This window comes from Eretmochelys imbricata, chromosome 11 (genome assembly GCF_965152235.1).
Source record: "Eretmochelys imbricata isolate rEreImb1 chromosome 11, rEreImb1.hap1, whole genome shotgun sequence".
In the NCBI taxonomy this organism is placed as follows: Eukaryota; Metazoa; Chordata; order Testudines; family Cheloniidae; genus Eretmochelys; species Eretmochelys imbricata.
The window spans coordinates 67,064,368-67,085,261 of record NC_135582.1 but is presented as its reverse complement, the minus strand read 5'-3'; the positions used below and the strand labels follow the sequence as shown (position 1 = coordinate 67,085,261).

Sequence of the window (20,894 nt, the reverse complement as noted above, 5' to 3'; positions counted from 1 at the left end):
TTTATTTATCTAATCAAAAACTGTGTCTTTTAGGTTGGGAACAAAAGCACAACCATCCCAGGTTAAATCAAACCTTTAATGGCAACACAAATACATTTATTAAAGCCTTATTAATTTCTACTTTAAGACAAAACTCTCATAATAGAGATAACTTTTAAATAAATGTTATTTAAAAACCAACTCTGTTTACTTCTCATTTCTCTAGGGTGCAGCTTTTCTCCCCGTGTTTGCTACTTACCAAAGCTATTTGGGCCGGATTCTCATTTACACCAGAGACCCGTTGCATGACTCTAGCAGTGCAGAGGAGCCTTAAAAGGGGGTTTTAATTATTTTAAAAAATAAGAAAGAATGTGTAATTTGTTTTACATTGAGACCGTGATAGCTATCCAAAGTAAATTTTTGTGACTGTTCTAAACCCCTCCGAGGATGGGTCCTATAATAAAAATATTTACAAGCCAGAGAGATAGCAGCATAGCAGTGGGCTTAAATTTTCCATGGTGATTAGTGGTTTTGGTCGCCCAGCTTGAGACACCTTTTTTAGAGGGTGGATGTTCAGCACTTTTTGAAAATCAGGCCTCTTAAAGCATCTCAGGTTGAGTGCCCAAAACCACTCTTGAAAACATTGCCAACAATCATCATGAAGTGCGAGCCCCTAGCATCAGCAAGTCCCATGTTACAAAGATATTAGACAAAGGATTTGTGGGTTAAAATTGGGTGATAGAGTGGACTTTGACATGGCTACACTATATTCCGTTACAAGCAATAGGATATTGGGTCTGTGTGTTCTGTGTTCGATGGTTTCTTGATGATTCTCTCCACTGTAGGTGAGCGCCCCTTCCATTGTAACCAGTGTGGAGCTTCTTTTACGCAGAAGGGGAACCTGCTGAGGCACATCAAGTTGCACTCTGGGGAAAAACCGTTCAAATGTCCCTTCTGCAGCTATGCCTGCCGGAGAAGGGACGCCCTCACAGGACACCTCAGGACGCACTCTGGTGAGCCTTGAATGTCTCCTCTTCCTTCTTGTTTTCTTCCTTGTAACTGTTAAATCAAAGTAGGTTATGAAATTGCAACCACGTTTCCTGGTGAATTAGTTCTGGGCTCCCCGACACACCGAGTCCTGAACTCTGGGGAAACCCAAAATCCAAATCAGAACTTTGTGGTTCAGACCTACCTCTTGTACAAATGAGCTCCTGCATGGATGCTGACACATTTCCCTTTGCACATCTCGTTAGATGCATCTTGACTTCAGCGTTAGATTGCGTCAACATCTTAAGCCCTAAGCATCTGTAAAATCTCAAAGACGGATCAGAACAAATTAGTTCATTTTTATAATGTATTTTACTATTCATGTCACATTCCCTCTTGACATCTAGTAACTTCCATACGTTGGTAAGATTTATAGATACTAGTTACTTGTAGGCCTCAGGCATGCCATTAAGCCACAATGCCTCCTAAAGTATAAGGAGGATGCAGCAATTGCACCCCCATTGTAGAGAATGCATTGTATGCTCCCCCCGCTCAAACCACCTCCACTGGAGCTATGGTCACATCCTTTCAAACCCCCATTGGCTCCCGCTAAGGAGTCCAGTGCTGTCAGTGGCACTTGACTGTAGCAGTCCCTGTGTTGAGGGTCATGCATGTTGTGTCTGGCCCCTGCACATGGGCATCTCAAGGGGCCAGACTACTTGTACACTCTTTGCCCAACTTCCTCACTTATGGGGTAGCCAGACACAATCCACCCCTTCACCCTTGAAAAAAAGTGAAAATCCCCCACCATTATCTGTCCCCCTAAAATGTTCATCTTTTGGGGGGATATCATTTACAGGAGACTGTGTTTTAATTGCTGAATGACCAGAGATAATTAGACTGTCTGGAAACTGTTCTACTTACCTTTTTACTGATGAACTTGTTTAATGAATTGTAATATGTGATTCTTGGTACACAGAAGTACCCAGCAAAAAATACATATGGAGTATCATGCGATGAATTTCACACATTGTTCTGACCGTAACCGCTTGAAATATAGTAGAAAGAACAAATATTTTTATTTTCAAAAATGAATCATGGCAAAAAATAACCCATATTACAAAAACACACTCATTATGGTTTAAGATCATTTTCATAAGATGACTATAGATATTGTTACCTAGATATAGGTTCTTCACATTTCCTGTGTGAAAATATAGGGCGGATCTTGTACTTTTTGCATGAGAATGAAATGTTGCTGTTCAGTGGTGAGATTTTTAAAAATTGCCTAAGTCTTGTGCTCCTCAGTGATTCACTTGCACTTGCAAGTTCTGCCTTTTTAGTTTTGAACTCCAGCTTCATTTGAGGGAGTGTCTTCTATCTAAGAGGTGGGTTTTTTTATTTTGTTTTTTACTAGCTCCCCTCACTGCACTATATGAGCACCAACATATTAACTATATGTTAATAGACTGTCCTGATAGTCTAGAAAAAGAAGCTGATCTAGAAGGTCTAACAGAAGCCTAGTAGACTTCATAGAGTCTTTGCCTCTTTTCCCTTCTCTAGTCATAAAACTAGATACATCAGAAGTGAAACCTGGGAATGAAGATCATGATGAAATATGAGACCTCAGTCTGGTCTTAAGTGAAAGCACTACAGATCCAAGTTGGGCTGGTTTAAATCAGCACTGCTCCACTTAAGCACAGCTCTCGTGATTTATTTGCACTGCTGAGGATCTGGCCCATTATTTCAGTGTGTGTGAAACTCTTAACCCTTAAAATGATTTTTAATAATTAAAAGGACACCATCAAATTAAAATCACATTTTTCTCTGAAATATTGTTTACATACTTTTCATAACAGGAAATACCCAGGAGTACTTTAGGAGAAAGAGACTGGTGAATTTTTTTAAACACCTAGTTTTTCAGCTTGTTTAGTCTGCAATTTTGGCGGCACTTTGTGTTTATGACACCACTTAGACAGTTTCACTATTTCCCCTGTGTAGTCTGTTAGTCAGTTTTCCCCTCTTCTGTGTGTGGGTCTTTCACACAACAAAGGAGGAAAGGAAGACATTTTAAAAATAGGAAAATGTGATTGTAAACCCATAGAAATTAGCATCTCAGCAGCAGCTAAAGTACCTGGAACTTCTTTTAACTTTTTTTAAACTGAATAGATTTTGAGTTCATATCTTTTATTGAACCAGCTTCTGTTGGTGAGAGAGAGAGAAGCTTTCAAGCCACACACAGCCCTTCTTCAGGTCTGGGCAAGGTACTTAGAGCATCACACCTAAGTGCATTTAGCTGTGATGCTTGTCTTTCTCACCAACAGAAGTCGGTCCAATAAAAGATATTACCTCACCCATCTTGTCTTTCTAATATCCTGGGCCTGACACAGCTACAACTGCACTGCACATAGATTTTGAGTTGAAAGTTTTCCCCTTTTATTCCCCCCCCCCCTTTTTTTTTTTTTTGGCATTTCTGTTTTCTTTGTACTTGCATAATATCTTCATCCATGGATTTCGGAGTACTTAAAAACATTAAAAACTATACTGTCCCACCCTTATTCACTAGTACTTTACAATGCAAGTATCCCCAAAATGAAAGTATTACTCAACACATAGGTACCACTGAACATGTGTAGTACTGGCATAATTTAGCCTTAAATAATTAGGGGTTTGAGCCTACAATTATATACTATTGTGATTATTTATCTTTTACTGACATTTGCAGTTCTTCTAAACTATGTGTATATATTTTCTCCCATCTGTAGCCCCTTTGATTTCAGGAAGGTTATGATGTCCATACAGGATATCCATAATCTTATGCATGGGAGTAGACTCATGCACTGGATTTCACTGGGACTAGAGAGACTCATGGGAATTCAATAGGATAGTAACTATTTGGAGTATTGGACCCACAGTCCCACCACACCGCTGTGACACAGGTATATGCTGTTCTATGCTCATTTTGAAGCTAAGTAAATTGGGGCACAGAGAGGTTTGTTGTTCCAAGATGTCCAGCAGAATTGGGTATAAAGCCCAAGAATTCTGACTCTGGGCACAGTCTAAACACGTACTTTTCTGTACAGTTTATGTACCCAGGGAAGACTTCACAGGAAACAAAGGTGATGACATGGCAGTGCTAGTCAGGAGCTTGGGTTCTGTTCCAGGCTTTTCCTCACACTTCTCCTAGAACTTTGGGCACATAGTTTATAGCCTGATTTTTGAGATTCTGAAAATCTAGAACTTCTATTAAACTCACTTGCTAGGCTGGATACTCAGTACCTCTGAAAATCAGGCCATAATTAACTTCCCTATGGCTTAGTTTACATTTGTACAAAGTGGCATAATATTTTCCTACCTCTCAAAGGTGCTGTTAGGCCAAAGTAGTGTTTACCTAGTGCACTGAGATCCTCAGCTTTGTGTTATGCATTTTTACCCCTCCCCCCCAAAAAAACTCATATGTTAAAAGAGCATTAAGTTTGCGAAGTCAAGCACTCAAAAATTAGGAAATACCAGAATTAAGGTTGCCGGAGCAACCTTAATGTGGCCTCCTTGGACATACACATTATAATACTGTCTTTTAATTACATGATCGTATACTGTTAGGAATTCTGTCTCATTCAGTATGTGGATGGACTTGCTCCGGGGATGAATCAGGGTTGTGCAGTGAAGGAGGCTGTCGTCTTTAAGACCCCTGCATCATGTGTTGCAGAAGCTGGCAGGTGAGTAGTGAATGAGGTAGAGGATTACTGGAAGATAATGGACGATCTCACGGTTAAGGCACTTGAATGCCATCCTGGAGAATTGGATTCTATCCCTGCCTCTGCTGCAAAATTCCTAAGTGGTGCTCGACAAGTCACTTAAACTAACATTTCACAGGTGGTCACGAACACTGTGTTCCTCATTTTCTGGGAGTCTGATTTGCAGAAGTGCTATGCACTCGTAGCTTCAATTGAAGTCAATGGGAACTGTACTTTGAACATATAAAGTGAGATTCAGTGCTAAGTACTCTGAAAAATCAAATCCTCGGCATCTGAAATTGGGCACCCAAAATTAGTGAATACGTTGGACCTTAATCTCTTTGAGCCTCAGTTCCTCATCTGTAAAATAAGGATAATAGCACCCCTTCCCTCACAGAGGTGTTTGTGAAAGTAAATTCATTAATGTCTGTGAAGCACTCAGATTCTCTAGTGATGAATGTCATAGAAGAGCTTATGAGGAAATTCATAATTCTGTCTTCAGAGTAGGGCTTAAACTGTAAGTAGTAAATAAGGCCTGGGGCCACATATAGAGCAACGAGGAGAAAATATAATATTAAATAGCTGCTTTTTAAGCGTCCATCTTGTGCACTGAATAAGACGGGTCCTGTGGAAGAAATAGTATGCAATCATGTAATTACGGACTGTGTCATAATGCATATGCACAAGGGGTCTGAATTAAGGTTACACAGGCAGCCTTTATACTGCCATTTTCCTAACTTTTGAGTGCTTTGACTTTGCAGCCTAAATAATGTTCAATTTTTTGTGTTATAGATAACAAAAGAGCCTATGTTAAAAAGAACATTTTATATATATTCTTTGCACTATATAGATATAGAGAGATATAGATAAGTCTATAGCATAAAGGATTACTGGTGGAAATGTAAAGTATGCTTCCAAGGTATTTTTTTCATTTTTAATATTTTTATCATGATTGTTTGTAACAATATTTGTTGTTGTTTTCTTTCTTCCCCTTGTTGTACTTGAATGCTGGCTTGTTATTCAAGAGCTGTTCAATAGCACTGAGCTAATGGTATCCTTTTTATTTGCGAAAGGAAGCCAGTGGAGCATTTGTTTTAAAAAGAACAGCCCAGAAAAAATTGCATCTTAGCAAAATACATACAGCATCCAAGAAAAATGGCATGACTGATGGAGAAAATAGCCATGAAAGGCAGTTTTCTTACTCTGCTTTACACTTCTTGGGTTGAAGTCTCATTTTTTAGGGCCTTGATTGCGAACCCCTTCCTCATGTTGATGAACATTCACCATGCCAGTAATCTCACTGAAACCAGTGGGTCTACTTGCATGAGCATTCTTCAGGGAGGAGCAAGGGCTGTCCATTTCAGTCTTATGTGACACCTTGGGCTCTAGTCATTGGAACACGCTCACAGTGGAACGGAGCAGGTAAAATTTTGGGTATGGGCATGTGTGGACGAGGAGCTAGGAGGAATTCTAATTCTGCCTGAGCTAATGATTCAGTCTGAGCTTTCTAGTGTCTCAATCAGTCCAGCTGGAATATTGCAAGAACAAGCATAGCACTGAAAAATAGATCAACCAGAGGTTAGGAGTCTGTTACAGGAGTGGATGGGGGAGGTTCTGTGGCCTGTGATGTGCAGGAGGTCAGACTAGATGATCATGATGGTCCCTTCTGACTTTAAAGTCTCTGAGTCCGTGGTGCTGTTGCCACTGTGGGAGATTTGCTATTGACGTCAGTGGGGCCAGGATTTCGCCCAGTATTTTAAGCTGGACTTGCCTGCGTTGAATACATTATGGATGGAAAAGAAGTTACACGTGAGCCAAGAGTCAGCCCTATGGAAAAGAGAAGAAATATGTGATATGCATGCAGGGGTTGGTTTGTAAGGCTCAGTTCCTCCAAGTTATGTACGTGTCTATCTCTTGTTTCTTTCAGTGGGAGGTAGGTGCCTATATACCGTTAAGGAACTGCTTCCGCCACCAACTAACCGGGTTTGATAACCTGTTGAGAGTTTGTTTTGATGATCTAATGCATGTAGCTCTATTTACTGGGTGCTGCTTCTGCAGAATGAGGCAGGACTTTCTCTCCTTCTCTGCCTGTTTTGCTTGTGTAGTTTCGGTTAAAGTCAGTGGAATTAATCTCTTACTCTTAATGAAATAGCTTTGTTATTTGCTTGTTAGTCTTTGGAGTCTTAAACGTTGTTAGTTCATACACAGCATTGGGATGGCTGCTGTTTTCCCATTAGTGCTTGCAGTACCTTCTTCAGTCAGCCTTGCGCTCAGTTGTAGTGTCTGTAAAACCTTAGGTTCCCTGTGTGCCTGGTTCCTTGTTTTAAATATGAATTGAAAAGGTGAAAGGATTAAACTATGTTAAAAGGAAGAGGAGTTGATTTGATATAAGGCCTTCCATACTTCCGGCATCCCAAGGTGAAATTCACTCCTGAGCAGAGCTCCAGAACAAGGCTCATACTTCACTTATTTCCAGCTGAGACCCAATTTTGAAGGCTTAAGTGGTGCATGACCCTCTGCACAAGGAGGAATTTCATCCTCAGAGTACTTTTATGGTAGTAAGTATTCATAGTGCAGCAACTACCCTAGCACGAGCAGCCATTATGTACTGAGATATATCTCCCATACTAAATTGTAGTCATTCCCAGATTCTCAAAGGACCAATTAAGCTTCTAACTCCCATTGATTTTTCAGCGGAAATTAGGAGCCTAAATAAGTTGGAGGATCTGGGCCTTTGAGCCTTTTCTCTTGAGTGACCATAGCATCACACACCACTGTTTTCTAAAAGTGCTACGGGAACCTTCACCCAGCCCCAAAAAAACCACATTTTGATTTTATTGTACAACTTTTTCTGAAGGAGATACAGTTTCGCCCCAAACTATAAGACGAAAGTTTATTTTGCTTATCGTGTTTTTAAAAAGATAAACCTTCTTAAAGATTCCCTAATAGTTGCAGAAGTTATGAGTCAATTGCCAGCTGTTAAACCCAGAAGATCTGTTTCTTACAGATAAGACAGACAAATAGGAGAAGTGCCTTGGCAAATGCGGGCAGTGCACTGTGGACTGGGCTTACCAAACACTCGCTGTCTGATAATGATGAGTGTTGATTTTAAGAAAATAAAACATCATGCACGTTTGGGCTTTAGGGTCAGGGGGCTGAAGGAGAGATACTTGATACTATTCAAGAGTCCAACAACCGCTCCCCTCTTCCCACTTTCCCCCCCCCCAGCAAATCTTCTAAGGATCATGGTCATGCTCATAAACATGTTTTACCTGGCTGTGTGGTAAAGGCCAGGTAATCCAAAACTCCTCTGGAAGGCCATTGGGTCAGAGAATAGATGGGAACAGCAACCAATGCACAAAACGGGAGTTATGGAGCTGCTTGGTGCATTGGTAATGCTAAGCCAGATTCTCTCCTGCAATCTGTTCTGCTCAGCATGGGGAGGGTAGATCCAAGGAGCTGGTTATGGCTCCCTCTCAGGTTGCCCCAATCTAAGGAGGGGCTGCTCTAATTTACAACAGCTGAATATGGTCTCTTAAGTGCCGTTTGTAACTTGGCAGAGAGGAGCGGCACTCTTTTCTTCCACCAGCATGTCACTCACTACCTTTCAAATGTCATTCCCCTCTCCCCACCGCCTGTGCCAGCACGGGATAAGGCAGCTGGTGTGGCTGTGGTCTCTGCTAGCTTAGTGCCAGCTGACAGTTCCCCCACACGCACACCTGGGCAGTTCTCAGCCTGGCAGCAGTAGCCAGATTCTGACCACTTTGCATTGCTCAAGCAGCACAAAGGGTCTGTGACCAGGGCAGACAGCTTGGCCCTTGATCCCTTGCATGATTTTGTCACACTACTGTTAGAGCTGCTGTTTAGATGGAGAATACGGGGCCTCACCTGACTCACCACTGGGTTATATCAGCTTTACACCAGTGGGACCCTGTAACCCGGTAGTGAACCAGGCCCAACATATGTTAAAATCTACTTATGGGTTGGCGGGGGGAGTTGACTTCTGTAAACCAGTTTAAATCTTCCTCTTCTGGGCTTTTGTGCTACCCCAATACAGTATGTGTAATTTCAGTGGGAACAGACAGACAAAGGAACGTGATCAGACTGTTACCTATGGTGCAGGGGTCTTTCTTAACAGAATATCTAATCATACCTTTAACATTTGAAGTGGTTGGGCTTCTATCAGCTCCCTTGGGATGCCAGGCCCCTACCCATCTGCTTTTGCAGCTATGAATCTCTTCCTAATATTTAACTTACACTATCCCTTCATTAGTTTCAGGTTACTGTTCCCTGTAATACCATCATCTGGGACTGTGAATAATTCCTTTACTTTGTTTATATTGTGATTTCGATAGCTTTTACAGACTATATCCTTTGTGTCCCTTCAGTCATCTCTGTTCTCCACCCTATAAATTCTTTGATCTGGTCTTCTATCTTATCTCCCAATCCTTTTACCTTTTTTGTTGCCCTGTTTTAAATTTTCTCTACTTTTGTATTTCCAGCCGAGACTGGGAGTGGGGCAGCAAAATTAGAGGTGGTAACCGTGGAGGAAGGATGGTCTTGTGGGTAAATGCTAAGCTAGAGCTAGCTCAGACCCAGGCTTCCTCTGTGACCTTGGACAAATTAATTTAATCTACTCTCTGCCTCGGTTCTCTGTCTGTAAAAATGAGGATAATATCACTTCCCTACATCACAGTAGGGTTGTGAGGGTAAGATGCACTCATGATTGTGAGGTGCATGGATTCTGTGATAAGGAGAGTCCTATAAGTACTTAAATATTTCAGTGTCTGTTACACCAAGGCTATGAAGATCTATGTATTATCTCCTTAGTTTTACATATCCTTGGTGCAACAGTGATATGCGTTAATTACTAAGTGGAAGGAACTTCATAGTGTTACCCTCACCACTTCAGTATTATACTCTGATAACTGGCTGATTATCTCAGGCAAAATAGTAAAGGTAGTTATTTTAAATAATAAAGTACTTAGGCTGCACTTTTCATCTTCAGTCACTTTACAACCATTAACTATTTAATCCTTACCAGACCCATGGGAAGTAGATACATATTATTACCCCATTTTTGCAGATAGGGGAAATGGAACTGGAAAATCTAAGGATCTGATCATCTACAGTTGAATTCAAGAGGAGCTGGGGGTGTTCAACACCTCTGAAAATCAGACAGCTTGTCTCCCTTAGTTTGGATTTAAGGGCCAGTTTTCAGCCATCCCAGTTTAAAACATTTGCCTTTGTACATACAGGGCCCACTTGGCAAACATAGGCACCGAAGGAGGATTTGTATATTACGTGTCTCTCCATGTGCCTGATATATAAAGGACAGTCTCTCAGCTAGAAGACTTAGGGACAAACTTTAAAAGGGCCTGAGTCCTTTAACTCAAGCTGTAGAGGCTCTGGGGGATGTAGGGGTCAATCGTTGGTGGGAACCAAGATGATAGCCGCTACACAAATGTTGTATTTGAATGCTCAAAATGGCACGTAAGCACATAAGCAGGAATTTAAGCTCCTAAATGCTGCTCTAAGCATTTGAACATCTTGTATAGGGCCCTCTTTGGAGATTTGGGTTTGTCGTTGCATTAAAATTGTGATCGGCTCAACACACAATCCTGCCACACCACAAATTTCTTAGCTGGCTGCAGATACTTTTTCAGAGGAGACAACCCAAGATGGCATTAATGAGCCTGCCCTTATTGTTGTTGATAAAACATGGTTTTCACTTAAGTAAGCTGGAGCGGAGGAAAAACGAGACATTTTCTTGGATCTGTCCCATCTGAGCAGCTCGATGCTACAGCTGCTTTGAAAGCAGGGAAACATTATTTTCACTGGGAAAAGCCTTTCTCAGCATGGCCTACGTTGGGAGCAAATCTAACATGTCAGCTAGGCTTTGACAGTTCTTACAAGGACCTGAAAAACCGCTCACTTTAGGACACTTTGGCTCTGGATCTGAAGTGTGTGTCTTTGGACCCAGCTTTCACTGCTATCACTTAGCCGTTTTATGGGGCCATGTAAAATGGAGACCAGAAACTGGTCAGTGACTCTGATAATAAGCAAGACCGCTAAGGTGAGCAAGGTATTTTTGCCATTCTGAGGGAAGCTAAGAGAGATTGGAGAAAAAAATTAACCTAGTTAACACCATACCACGGTGGAGTTGGACAAGGCTTCTACTGATTTATTCTCCCATGCACTCAGCAACCTGCTGTTACGAATTGCCTCAGGTCTAAGATATTGATGGATATCACTGGCGAAGGAAAATGAGAGAGAGAGAGAGGGAGAAGAGTTTTTTATAGTGAACCTGTTGTGAACCCTGTGTGACTCTCTGCATATCTACTTGGAATTGTACGTGAAAAGCAATGAAATTTATCCTGAAGGTTTGCTCTCAGGGGAACTATATTTTCACCGGATTGCACCTCTCTGGCTAGTTTCCCATTTTCTGTTTGATCTAACTGTGAATTCTCCCCACCTAATGCCCCTCCTTCTTTCCTGGAGGTGGTTGATAGTTGATTACACTGCGGATTACACAAGAGGTGTCAGTTGCACAGATGTTTTGCATAACTGTGCAGTACTGATTTCAGATATAGTGCACCAAGTTCTCCTCCATGCTTTGCAACAGAGTGGTGAGATAGATATCTTCATTCCTGAACCAAGAGGAACACTGCTTACACCATGCCCCATTGAAATTTCACAAGGAGCACCTGGTTATGATTATACCAACCAGACAATTATTCATAGGCTGCAAAATGGTTGTGGATTTTGTTTTGTTTTTTCCAGAAAAGTGATCATTAAAAGATGTTCATTCTTTTGATTTTTTTTAAAAAAGAATAAAACACAAAAAATACCTTTATGTGGGTTCTAGGCACCCTGACAGTTTTCAGCAAAGATGTCACCCAGCAGCACAATACAATGAGAAAAGCTCACATACCAGCCTGTGCGGCATAACGCCCCATCTCAGAAGAGAGAAGGTTTTGTACTTTTGGTAAATTCCAGCTGTTTTGATTCAAGAGTGGGAGAATGAGTTTTATAGCCAGTTGACCTTCGTGGAGAATACAAGCTGCCACCTCTCTCTTATAATGAGGTAGGTCAAGCTTGAGCAGTCTTACTGATCTCTGAGAAGAATAGCCTTGTGGTTAAAGCATTGGAGTGGGGCTTGAGGCCTGGGTCCAGTTCCTGGTTCTAGCACAGACTTCCTGTGTGACCTTGGGCAAGTCACTTAGCCTCTCTGTGCCTCAGTTCCCCATCTGTACAATGGGGATAATAGCTCTGCCCTACCTCCCAGAGGGGGGAAAATTAAAAAAGATTGTGAGGTGCAGATATACGATGGTGATGCGGACCAGATAAGAACCTGACATGGATAGTCTTTGGGCAAGTCACTCGCTTTCTTTGTGCCTCAGTCCCCCATCTGTAAAATGGGTATTATAGCACTTCCTTTTCTCTCACCTCTTGCCTATTCAGATTGTAAGACCATCTATAACTGAGCTAGTGTGACAGGGGAAGACGGATGCTCTCTCAGACAGGCCGATCCCAGGCTATTTTGGGCTTCAAACTCCTACTGGAAGACCGGCCCATTACCTGTAAAGAATCCATTGCTGAGAAATTGATGATGGAGTTTTTATATAGAAAGGCCTTGGGTCCATAAAATTTTCCTCATTTGTGTGCTGTTCATCTGCGTGCATTTTGCTTATCTCCTTGGAGATTGTGGCTTGCATCAGAACAGCTAACCTTGACTGTAGAAGGCCTGGCATTTCTAGTTTGTGGGAGGGGAGCGAAGCTGGAGCTCTGCTGCCGTAACTTGCAACGGACATAAAGTGAAATTTTTGTACGATCTGATTAGAGCAAAAATAGTTCGGTACAACGTTCCCTATTGAACATCTTGCCCTGTTTCATCCCACCTTAGCACATCTTGCATATTTCGCATTAGACGTGTGGGGTTTTGAGTTTGTTTCATGGCTAATCCCATCCCTCAAATATCAGAACTGTCCACCCAGTCTTCTTTCTGTCCAAATAGCTGAATCTGCGGGATTGGTATGTTTGGAACTCTGTGGCAGTGGCGAGGCCGTGTGCCAGCTGCATTACTCACTCTGTCTCCAAAGGAACAGGTTGCCTCTCTTTTCTTTATAGTCTCCACCCTCTCCCCTTTCTTTTTCCTCCTTGATCCGTATAGGAGAGTCAGAGAAACCTGCTCATCCACAACCTGTCCCTTCTTGCCAAATCTTGGAACAGTGCTCGTCATTCTTATTAGGTGTCAGGAATAGATTATGAAAACAAAAACTCTTGTCCACAGTGTATCCCTGTACAGCTATACTGTAAAAGGAAAGACAGTGTACGGTAAATACATGATTTAAAAAATGAGCTCAATAAAGACAGCTAGCTTTTGGAAGAGGCTTTTTATTCTGAATTTCATATTGCAACACTGCTCTTTTTCCTCTAAAGTGCCAGTGTGGAATGGGGAAATGATTTAAGACAAAAGTAAAGCACATTCATGGAGATTTAAGAAACTTAATCTTAACTATGCTACATCTTAAAATGACAGGAGGAAGGAAGGGATAAGGTATTTACATAAATCTTTTAAACAGAAGGAGTGAGGTTCTGATCTCTATTATGGTTGGGCAAATCTGAAAAAAAAATCCATTGGTTTCAATGGAATTCTTCTGGTTTTGCAGCACTGCAAATGCCAAGTGTTCCAAAATCAAGAGTCAAGACTCTTAAAATCAGTGATGGGCTTAAAAGTTACGAGATTGTAAAATAATGCATTTGAAGTTCTTTTTATTGGCTTTCTGGTATTGGAGCTTTAGGGTTAACGTTTCCAAGCTCTTCTCCCCAATCCCATGGGCTAGAAACTTCCTTTCAAAAAAATGAAACCTGAGATTCTTCTATAATCACCTAATTGCAGGAACTGGAACTTCACAAAAAACACCAATTATTGTGAGACTTGCAGTACAACTGGAAAGAGTTGGCAACAGTGCCATCAGATCTGGCTCAATATAGGTAGCTACCCCAACCCTGCGAAAAATGCAGGGATACATTTTCAGCATGATGTGTGGAACGAAACCACTTGACTCCTAGCAGTGGAGCATCTCTCAGTAAAGCAACATAGCCAAACCTTTATGCACCACAGTGTAACTGTCCATATTAGACATACTAAGAGAATGCAACTCCATTGATGTCCATGGCCTTATGTAAGGGATTCATTTGTCCCAAAGGGGTAGTGATGAGTGAGCCTCAAAGGATTTGGAGTTTGGGTTCAGTTCAGTTTCATATTCAAATTTTGTGTACACTATTCTAACTTCCAGAGTCTGCTGAAAATTTTGCAAGAACAGGCTCTCTCATAAGGTTGCCACCGCTTCTGCTATAGTCTATGCTGAAAATACAATTAGAACAATTTTTCTAGTATTATTTGGGGCTTTCAGGTCCAATCGTGATTGAAACGTCTATGAACAGACCTATGGGAACTATCCAGAACCTTCCAAAAAGTTTGCATTCAGTTTAGTTCTTGAAAGGAGGGATTGGCAAGTCTTTTTGCAGAACCAATTAATCCATCCCTAATTAAAGGTTCTCAGATATTCATATAAGAGCCAGATCCTGGCCTCCAGGAAGGGCAAATCAGCCTTAAACCTGCTCTCACTGGTGGGAATGAGTCTCAGTCCACCATAGAGACAGCAGCACCATGATCTGCTGGCCACTTAACATAGCATTGTGCCAGCGATAGGACAGGGGCACGCTGGAGGAGGACGATGTGCCTGGATGGCACTATAGTCCGACAGTTCTCAACCAACATTAGAAATTGGCATAGGCTACAGCAGCCTTGAGGCCTCCCCTTGACTTAAGTGAACCAAGTGGTGCCCTGGTGCAAGTGAGGATCTGACTCCTCAGACCCTGCCAGTTGGTCCCCCTCTCTCTGCAACTGACTGATCAGCTTCAGCCTTTATTTTTGTATTGCCGATGAACTGAAACATCCAGGCATCTCTATATGCCTATCAAGGAAAGCACAAGCAGGAGCAAACGCTTTGGTGAGGAGCCTTGGTTTTTGATAAAAAGAAGAGTGCATATCTACATCCAAATTCTGTGTGGCCCACTGGCCCTTGGCATGCTGTGCCCAGTTAGTCCTTGGGCAGGCTTGGTTTGCAGCTAAGGAAATAAGGTGATGTAATAAGAGCACCTAAAAATGTAAATAGCTATAATATAAGAGCGTTTTTTTCTTAAAGTCACAGCTCCTGAAGTCAGATGATCACAAGAGAATCGCAGTGTAAATATTCTTCAGGGTGGTGGAGTTAATACAGGCCAAGCTCCTACTGAATTACTGTTGACTTCAGTATGAGTTGGTGGTGCCCAGTACCTCAGAGAATCAGGCCCTTTGTTTTGAATGTGTTTACTAACTAAATTATTACGGTTTCTATTACATTACAATCGTGATTATTATTTCTAAAGTCCACAAAACGAAAGCAGGGGCCCATTCTGCTAGGGGCTGTACACACGCCTAGTGAGAGACGGTCACTGCCGAAAGAGTTGACGATCTCCCTACAAAAGACAGGAAAAGGATAGGAGGAAAGAAGGCTCATTATCCCCATTTTACAGGTGATTCACTGAGGCACAGATGTATTAAGTGCCTTGGGCACACAAGGAGTCTGTGACACAGCTGGGAACTGAACACAGATCTCCTAAGTCCCAACGAATGCCTTAAGTGCAAGACTACTTTTCCTCAAACTTTAATTTTAAAAAAAAAAAGTAGAATAGGAAAGAAGAGGAAAGAAAGCCTGGTGAAAGCAAAGATGTTTTACCCCCTCAGCATACTGAGGAAATGATAAGCTTTATACTTTTCCTCAAACTGCATTTAAAATTAAGGAAAGAAGCAACCAGCTCTGAACTTTCTCATGGAAACGTCTCCTGTGCATATTTTTTTAGCTGCTCCATGATCCTGAAATTCCGTTAATTCATTCGAGTTTCCTAAATTCCCTGTTTTAACTTCTCTGTTTCCACACAGTGTACCAATGGGTTTAGAGGTCGCTGTTTTGTTTTCTGTAACTGCCCTGCCTTAACTTTCAATGCAGACCGTTTCATGTGGGAGGCGGGGGTTAGTCTTTTGGTTTAATTTTACACCTGTATCTTATTTCCTTTTCCTTTGCAGTTTGAATTCATCTAGTGCTTGTATTGCAAAACTAATTGCATTGGTAAGCAAGCAAACTTTGTGTGTTTTAAGGAACTGCAAATTCTCCAGAAGAACTGGGAAAAGTATTCAGGCAAACAGGAATTGCTGCATTTTTCTTATGACGCAGATTAATGGCGCCTTCCTGTCAGAGGTAGGCACTTGAGGTTTTCAGTAGAACAGAGGCTGTCCGATACCCCAGATTCATTTCTCATGTAGTTAAGAGCCTGTCCCCCTTTTTAAAATACGTCCTTCTTGTTTCCATTCTGGCGGCTCCACAGAATTAGACCCACAAAAGCTGATCCTAATTTTTCTCTCAAGGGCGGCACAACCTCACTCCAGCACTGTTCCCATCTGGGGCTACCCTTTGAGTAGCAGAGGGATTCTGTCCCGAGCTGTCTGTGGCCTATGCGCCATATGCCCACCCATAACAGGGAACCCCTCAGTAATGATACCCAGGGCAGTCATCTGAGCGTGCTCAGAGAGCACTTCCATGCCTACAGCTAAGGGAAGAGCTTTCAGAAACAGACTGCTTGGCAAGATCAAAGCAACAAGCAACTTTAAAAATGAAATGCCCAAAGTCTTGTGCCCTCGGTTCATGATTGTGGGCATTGTGCCTTCTGAGCACACGCATGGGTTCTTTGAGACCAAGTTAGTCGTTAATTCTCTATTTAGAGAGCACTGTTCCCAGCTGGAACAGTAAACTACTGGCTATATCCTAATTGTGCTTCCAGCAGCAGATAAGAGAGCTCAAATTATTGCTGGAGGAACTTTTAGAGTGGGATTTTCAAAAGCTGAGTTAGGTCCAGTGCTGAGTGCTCTTGAATATTCCACTTTTTTTTTTTTTTTAAAGTTCCCTGTATTGTATTTTTATGAGATCTGTTTGCCAAGGGCAACCGGAATAGTGGGTTAAGGGCAGAGGGACTCAATCAGATTGGGTTCTCTTTAACCTTATTTGACATATGGAAGAGAAGACAAATATGAATGCTTGAGCTGCTGATGTTTGTGAGGATAACTTTGTGCTAAGCTGCTCATTGGGCGGTGGGAGGAGAGAAATTATAACTATAGAGTCTCTCCTGTTTTTGGAAGCAGTGCTGGTTTTGTTGGATTCCGCCCTTGATCGAAGTAGGTAAAAACTTCCTAATCTACTGCTTAGCAGAAACGAGGATCTGGCAGTATTTTCCCTGTCACTGTCATCTCCATGACAACTTGTTAAAAATCTGTTTTCAAAACTGATCTTTTAATGTTGGGAAGAGGGGAAACGAAGCTATTGAAATGAAAACCAGAGCATGAAGATAGAATCATAGAATATCAGGGTTAGAAGGGACCTCAGGAGGTCATCTAGTCCAAATCCCGTGCTCAAGGCAGGACCAATCCCCAATTTTTGCCCCAGATCCCTAAATGGCCCCCTCAAGGTTTGAACTCACAACCCTGGGTTTAGCACGCCAATACTCAAACCACTGAGCTATCCCTGCCCTCCATAGGAGGGATAGGTCTAGAGTGTCTGTTCTCGCTGTCTCAGAACACAAAAACAAGGGTACATTCAGTGAAACTGAAAGACAGCAAGTTCAAAACTGATGCAATGAAATATTTTCCTTACAGAACGCTGAATTGAGACCATGGAATTCATTGCCACATGATGTGATTGGAGCTAAGAATTTAGCAAGATCTAAGGAAGGATTGGGCATTTCTGTGAATAACTAGATTATCCAGAGTTATAGTGCTTTTTTAAAAAATACTTTGGAAGGGACAAAACCATCACAGAGGATAGATTATCCGACATTTGCCTACTGCACCTTATTCTGAGACAGCTGGTACTGGCCACTGTCAGTCAGTGGTCCAAGCTTTCATTTCTTGTGTCACCAATTCAATAGCCTCATTGTATAGGCCTTCTGTATTCTGAAAACACTTTGGACCAGATTTTGCTACCCTCACTCACCTTGAGTGGTACCTTGCTTGACACTGAAGTCAGTGGGACTGCTTGTGGAGTAAAATGCTACTCAGCTTGAGTAAGGGTGACAGAATTTGGCCTTTGACTTTCCTTTTTGACTTTGGGACAATTCACTGCCCAGAATTGTGAGGACAGCAAACATACTTGCTGTGGACATTATGGTAAAGTGCTAAGGGACTCAGTAAGGTGTACAAGAGATTAAAGAAAAAAGAACCAGATCCTTAAGTGGTGTAAGTTAACTCCAGTGCAGCTATGCCAGTTTATGTCGCCTGAGTATCTGGGCCATAGTCTACATTTGTTTCTCTGAGAGAGAGAAAACCACCTGTCAAGAAGTGTTTGTCCAACAGCATTCCTGATATGATCTGCGGATTCCACACTCTGTGTTGCATGCATGAGCAGTTCATCTCCAGTTGGGATTGGTAAACGCAAACCTTCAGTTTCAGATGAGGTAAAGACTCAGCTCCTTAAGTTCCTTAGAGGCGGATGCACTAATTACACAGACCAGAAAAATAAGACAATCAAAGCACTTCCTTTCTTCCTCGCTGATTTTTGCTGAAACTGGATTAAAACCAAAAGAAGCTCATTGGTCTATTTCGAAAGGTTTATTATGTAAATAGATTTACATGCAGCATGCCACAGTACTATAATGCTAACGGTCATGCCACAGTACTATAATGCAGTAGACAGTCCAGAGCCAGGAAATTGTTAAGGCTTCGTTTCTATCCTTAACACACTCCTTCCCATGCACCTTTGGTGCCTAAGAATTGTACATAGGGATGCCACTTGCTGTGGGGAATGCCAAATTTTAAATGATCCTATATATCCCCTGCAATGGTTCTCCAACTTCAAAGGAAAGTTATAGCCAGGAAGAAGAAATCCCACAGCATTTAAATAACGGTCATCTTTCAATCTGAAAAATGCCCAGTTACTTAGTTTATCTCACAACCTTAGTGCTATTTAAACAGCGGTTTTAATAGCATTTAACCCTTTGAGTGTCTGCTATAAAATTCATGGGAGCTTTACAGAAGTTGGGTATACCTGAGAGACTGGGAGAATGTTCTGATCTGGCAAAGAATGAGGTAGTGTGTTTGAATCATACTCACTAAACCTTTGGGTTGAGATTTTCCTAAACTACATAGGGGATTTGGGGGCCTGATTCTCATTAATTTTGAATGAGACAGGAGCATCGAGATCCTTTAGGCAGCTTTGAAAATCTCCCTCTTAATACCCGGGGGCGGGGGAGGGATTACAAGCAAAGGAAAATACACCGGAAGAGTTTCTATCCATTAAAAGGCATGTTGGATGAGTGTAGCTACCTTCAATGGCAAATCATATTTAAAGCCTCTGTGGTCCCCTGCAGTCATTTAAAACAGGGAGAAAGTAAACTGTGAGGCTTCTCTTTATTCCTTCCCTTTCCCATCATGCTTTGCAGGTATCCAGCTGGGAGGGAGCATCCTTGCCCCTCTCCATCATGAGGGATCAGCAGAGACTTAATTCCCCCCCGACCTCTGCCATATGCTCTCACAGAACCCATCCCCCCTCCAAATGGATCCAGCTCTTCCCATGCCATCAGGCCTGTCTGTCCACCATTCTGCATAATTGAATGGAGAACATCCCTGTGATGAGCTCTCTGCCATTTACACCTGAGCTGTTCACAAGACATTTTCCCTCTGGTCATGGCAGTGTAATCTCAGACACCACCTGGCAAAGGCAGACGCAGAGGGGAACTGCAGGACCTTTCAGGAAATGCAGGTTAGCAGGCATCTCCAAAGCTGGAGCATTGCATGCCCTCTTTCACCTGGTAGTGTGACAGCTAATGGTAAAATGGATTCTTTGATTTAAACAAACACACTTTGGGGATAGAATCATAGAATCGTGGGACTGGAAGGGACCTCCAGAGGTCATTTAGTCCAGTCCCTTGCACTCAAGGCAGGACTAAGTATTATCTAGACCATCTCTGACAGGTGTTTGTCTAACCTGCTCTTAAAAATCTTCCACAACCTCCCTAGGCAGTTTATTCCAGTGCTTAACCACCCTGACAGGAAGTTTTTCCTTATGTCCAACCTAAACGGCCCTTGCTGCAATTTAAGCCCATTGCTTCTTGTCCTATCCGCAGAGGTTAAAGAAAACAATGTTTCTCCCTCCTCCTTATAATAACCTTTTATGTACTTGAAAACTCATGTCCCTCCTCAGTCTTCTCTTCTCCAGACTAAACAAACCCAATTTTTTTCCATCTTCTCTCATAGGTCATGTTTTCTAGATCAGTAATCATGTTTGTTACTCTTCTCTGGATAGTCCTCGCCCTCCACAAAGAAAGTGCTTCTATGCCTTTAGTTCCACTCATGAATTTGAGAGGTAGAACTTTCACAAGAGCTGGACCTAAGCTATGGAACCTACTTCCATAACAGATAGGAATGAGAGCAGATCTCTTCATTTTCAGAACTAATGGCAAAATTCATCTCTTTGAGCTTTCTCTCAATAAGTTCTTTGCAAGCACCGCTCACAGAGAGACATCACATACAAACACACAGCATACAAACAAGCCAGCCTAGAAACTAATCAAGCTATTTCTCCTTTGGCCTGGAAAGGACAAAGAGGTGGCAAGAGATTATTAGTGTTCTATTTTAAAATATTTATGGAGTTCTTGGAGATTTGGTGATAGTGGCCATGTAAGTATCTGGATGGATAGACAGATGTAGATACTTAGAGGAACTGTGCCAATGAAATGGATGTTTGTTTGTTAATTTTTTTTTTTACTTTTGGCATACACTCCACCTACTTGTTTCTATTCCTGAGGGTAGTTGGGATCATTTTTGTACCTCTAAAACAGTGCAGATTAATTAATGAATAAACATGTAATCTGATTGATCAGATTAAATAACAGAGCTAATAATCCATAGCAAATGCAAGCGAAATTTTAGAGTAAAGCGTGAATGTCTGTAGATGGAAGTATCTTTAAAAATAAATAAGGGGGTAAGTAGATCCCGAATTATAAATTGGCATTGGCACACACTGATTTACACCATCTGAGAACCTGGCCCAGATATTTTATATAAAGAAACTATTGTTGTGTGAAACAATGTGTTCT

The 20,894-nt window shown here is 41.8% G+C and overlaps 1 protein-coding gene across 2 annotated transcripts in view; it reads left to right on the top strand.

The window, feature by feature from the left end:
• Window positions 1-20,894, top strand: part of IKZF2 (IKAROS family zinc finger 2) — a 127,763-nt gene that overhangs the window by 85,050 nt on the left and 21,819 nt on the right. Inside the window, exons 2-3 of one of the 2 annotated variants that reach the window (XM_077829759.1) lie at window positions 825-992; window positions 2,530-2,552. In XM_077829759.1, the coding sequence (XP_077685885.1) occupies window positions 825-992; window positions 2,530-2,552 (191 nt within the window). The remainder of the gene's footprint in view (window positions 1-824; window positions 993-2,529; window positions 2,553-20,894) is intronic. The other variant, XM_077829758.1, reaches the window with a different exon arrangement.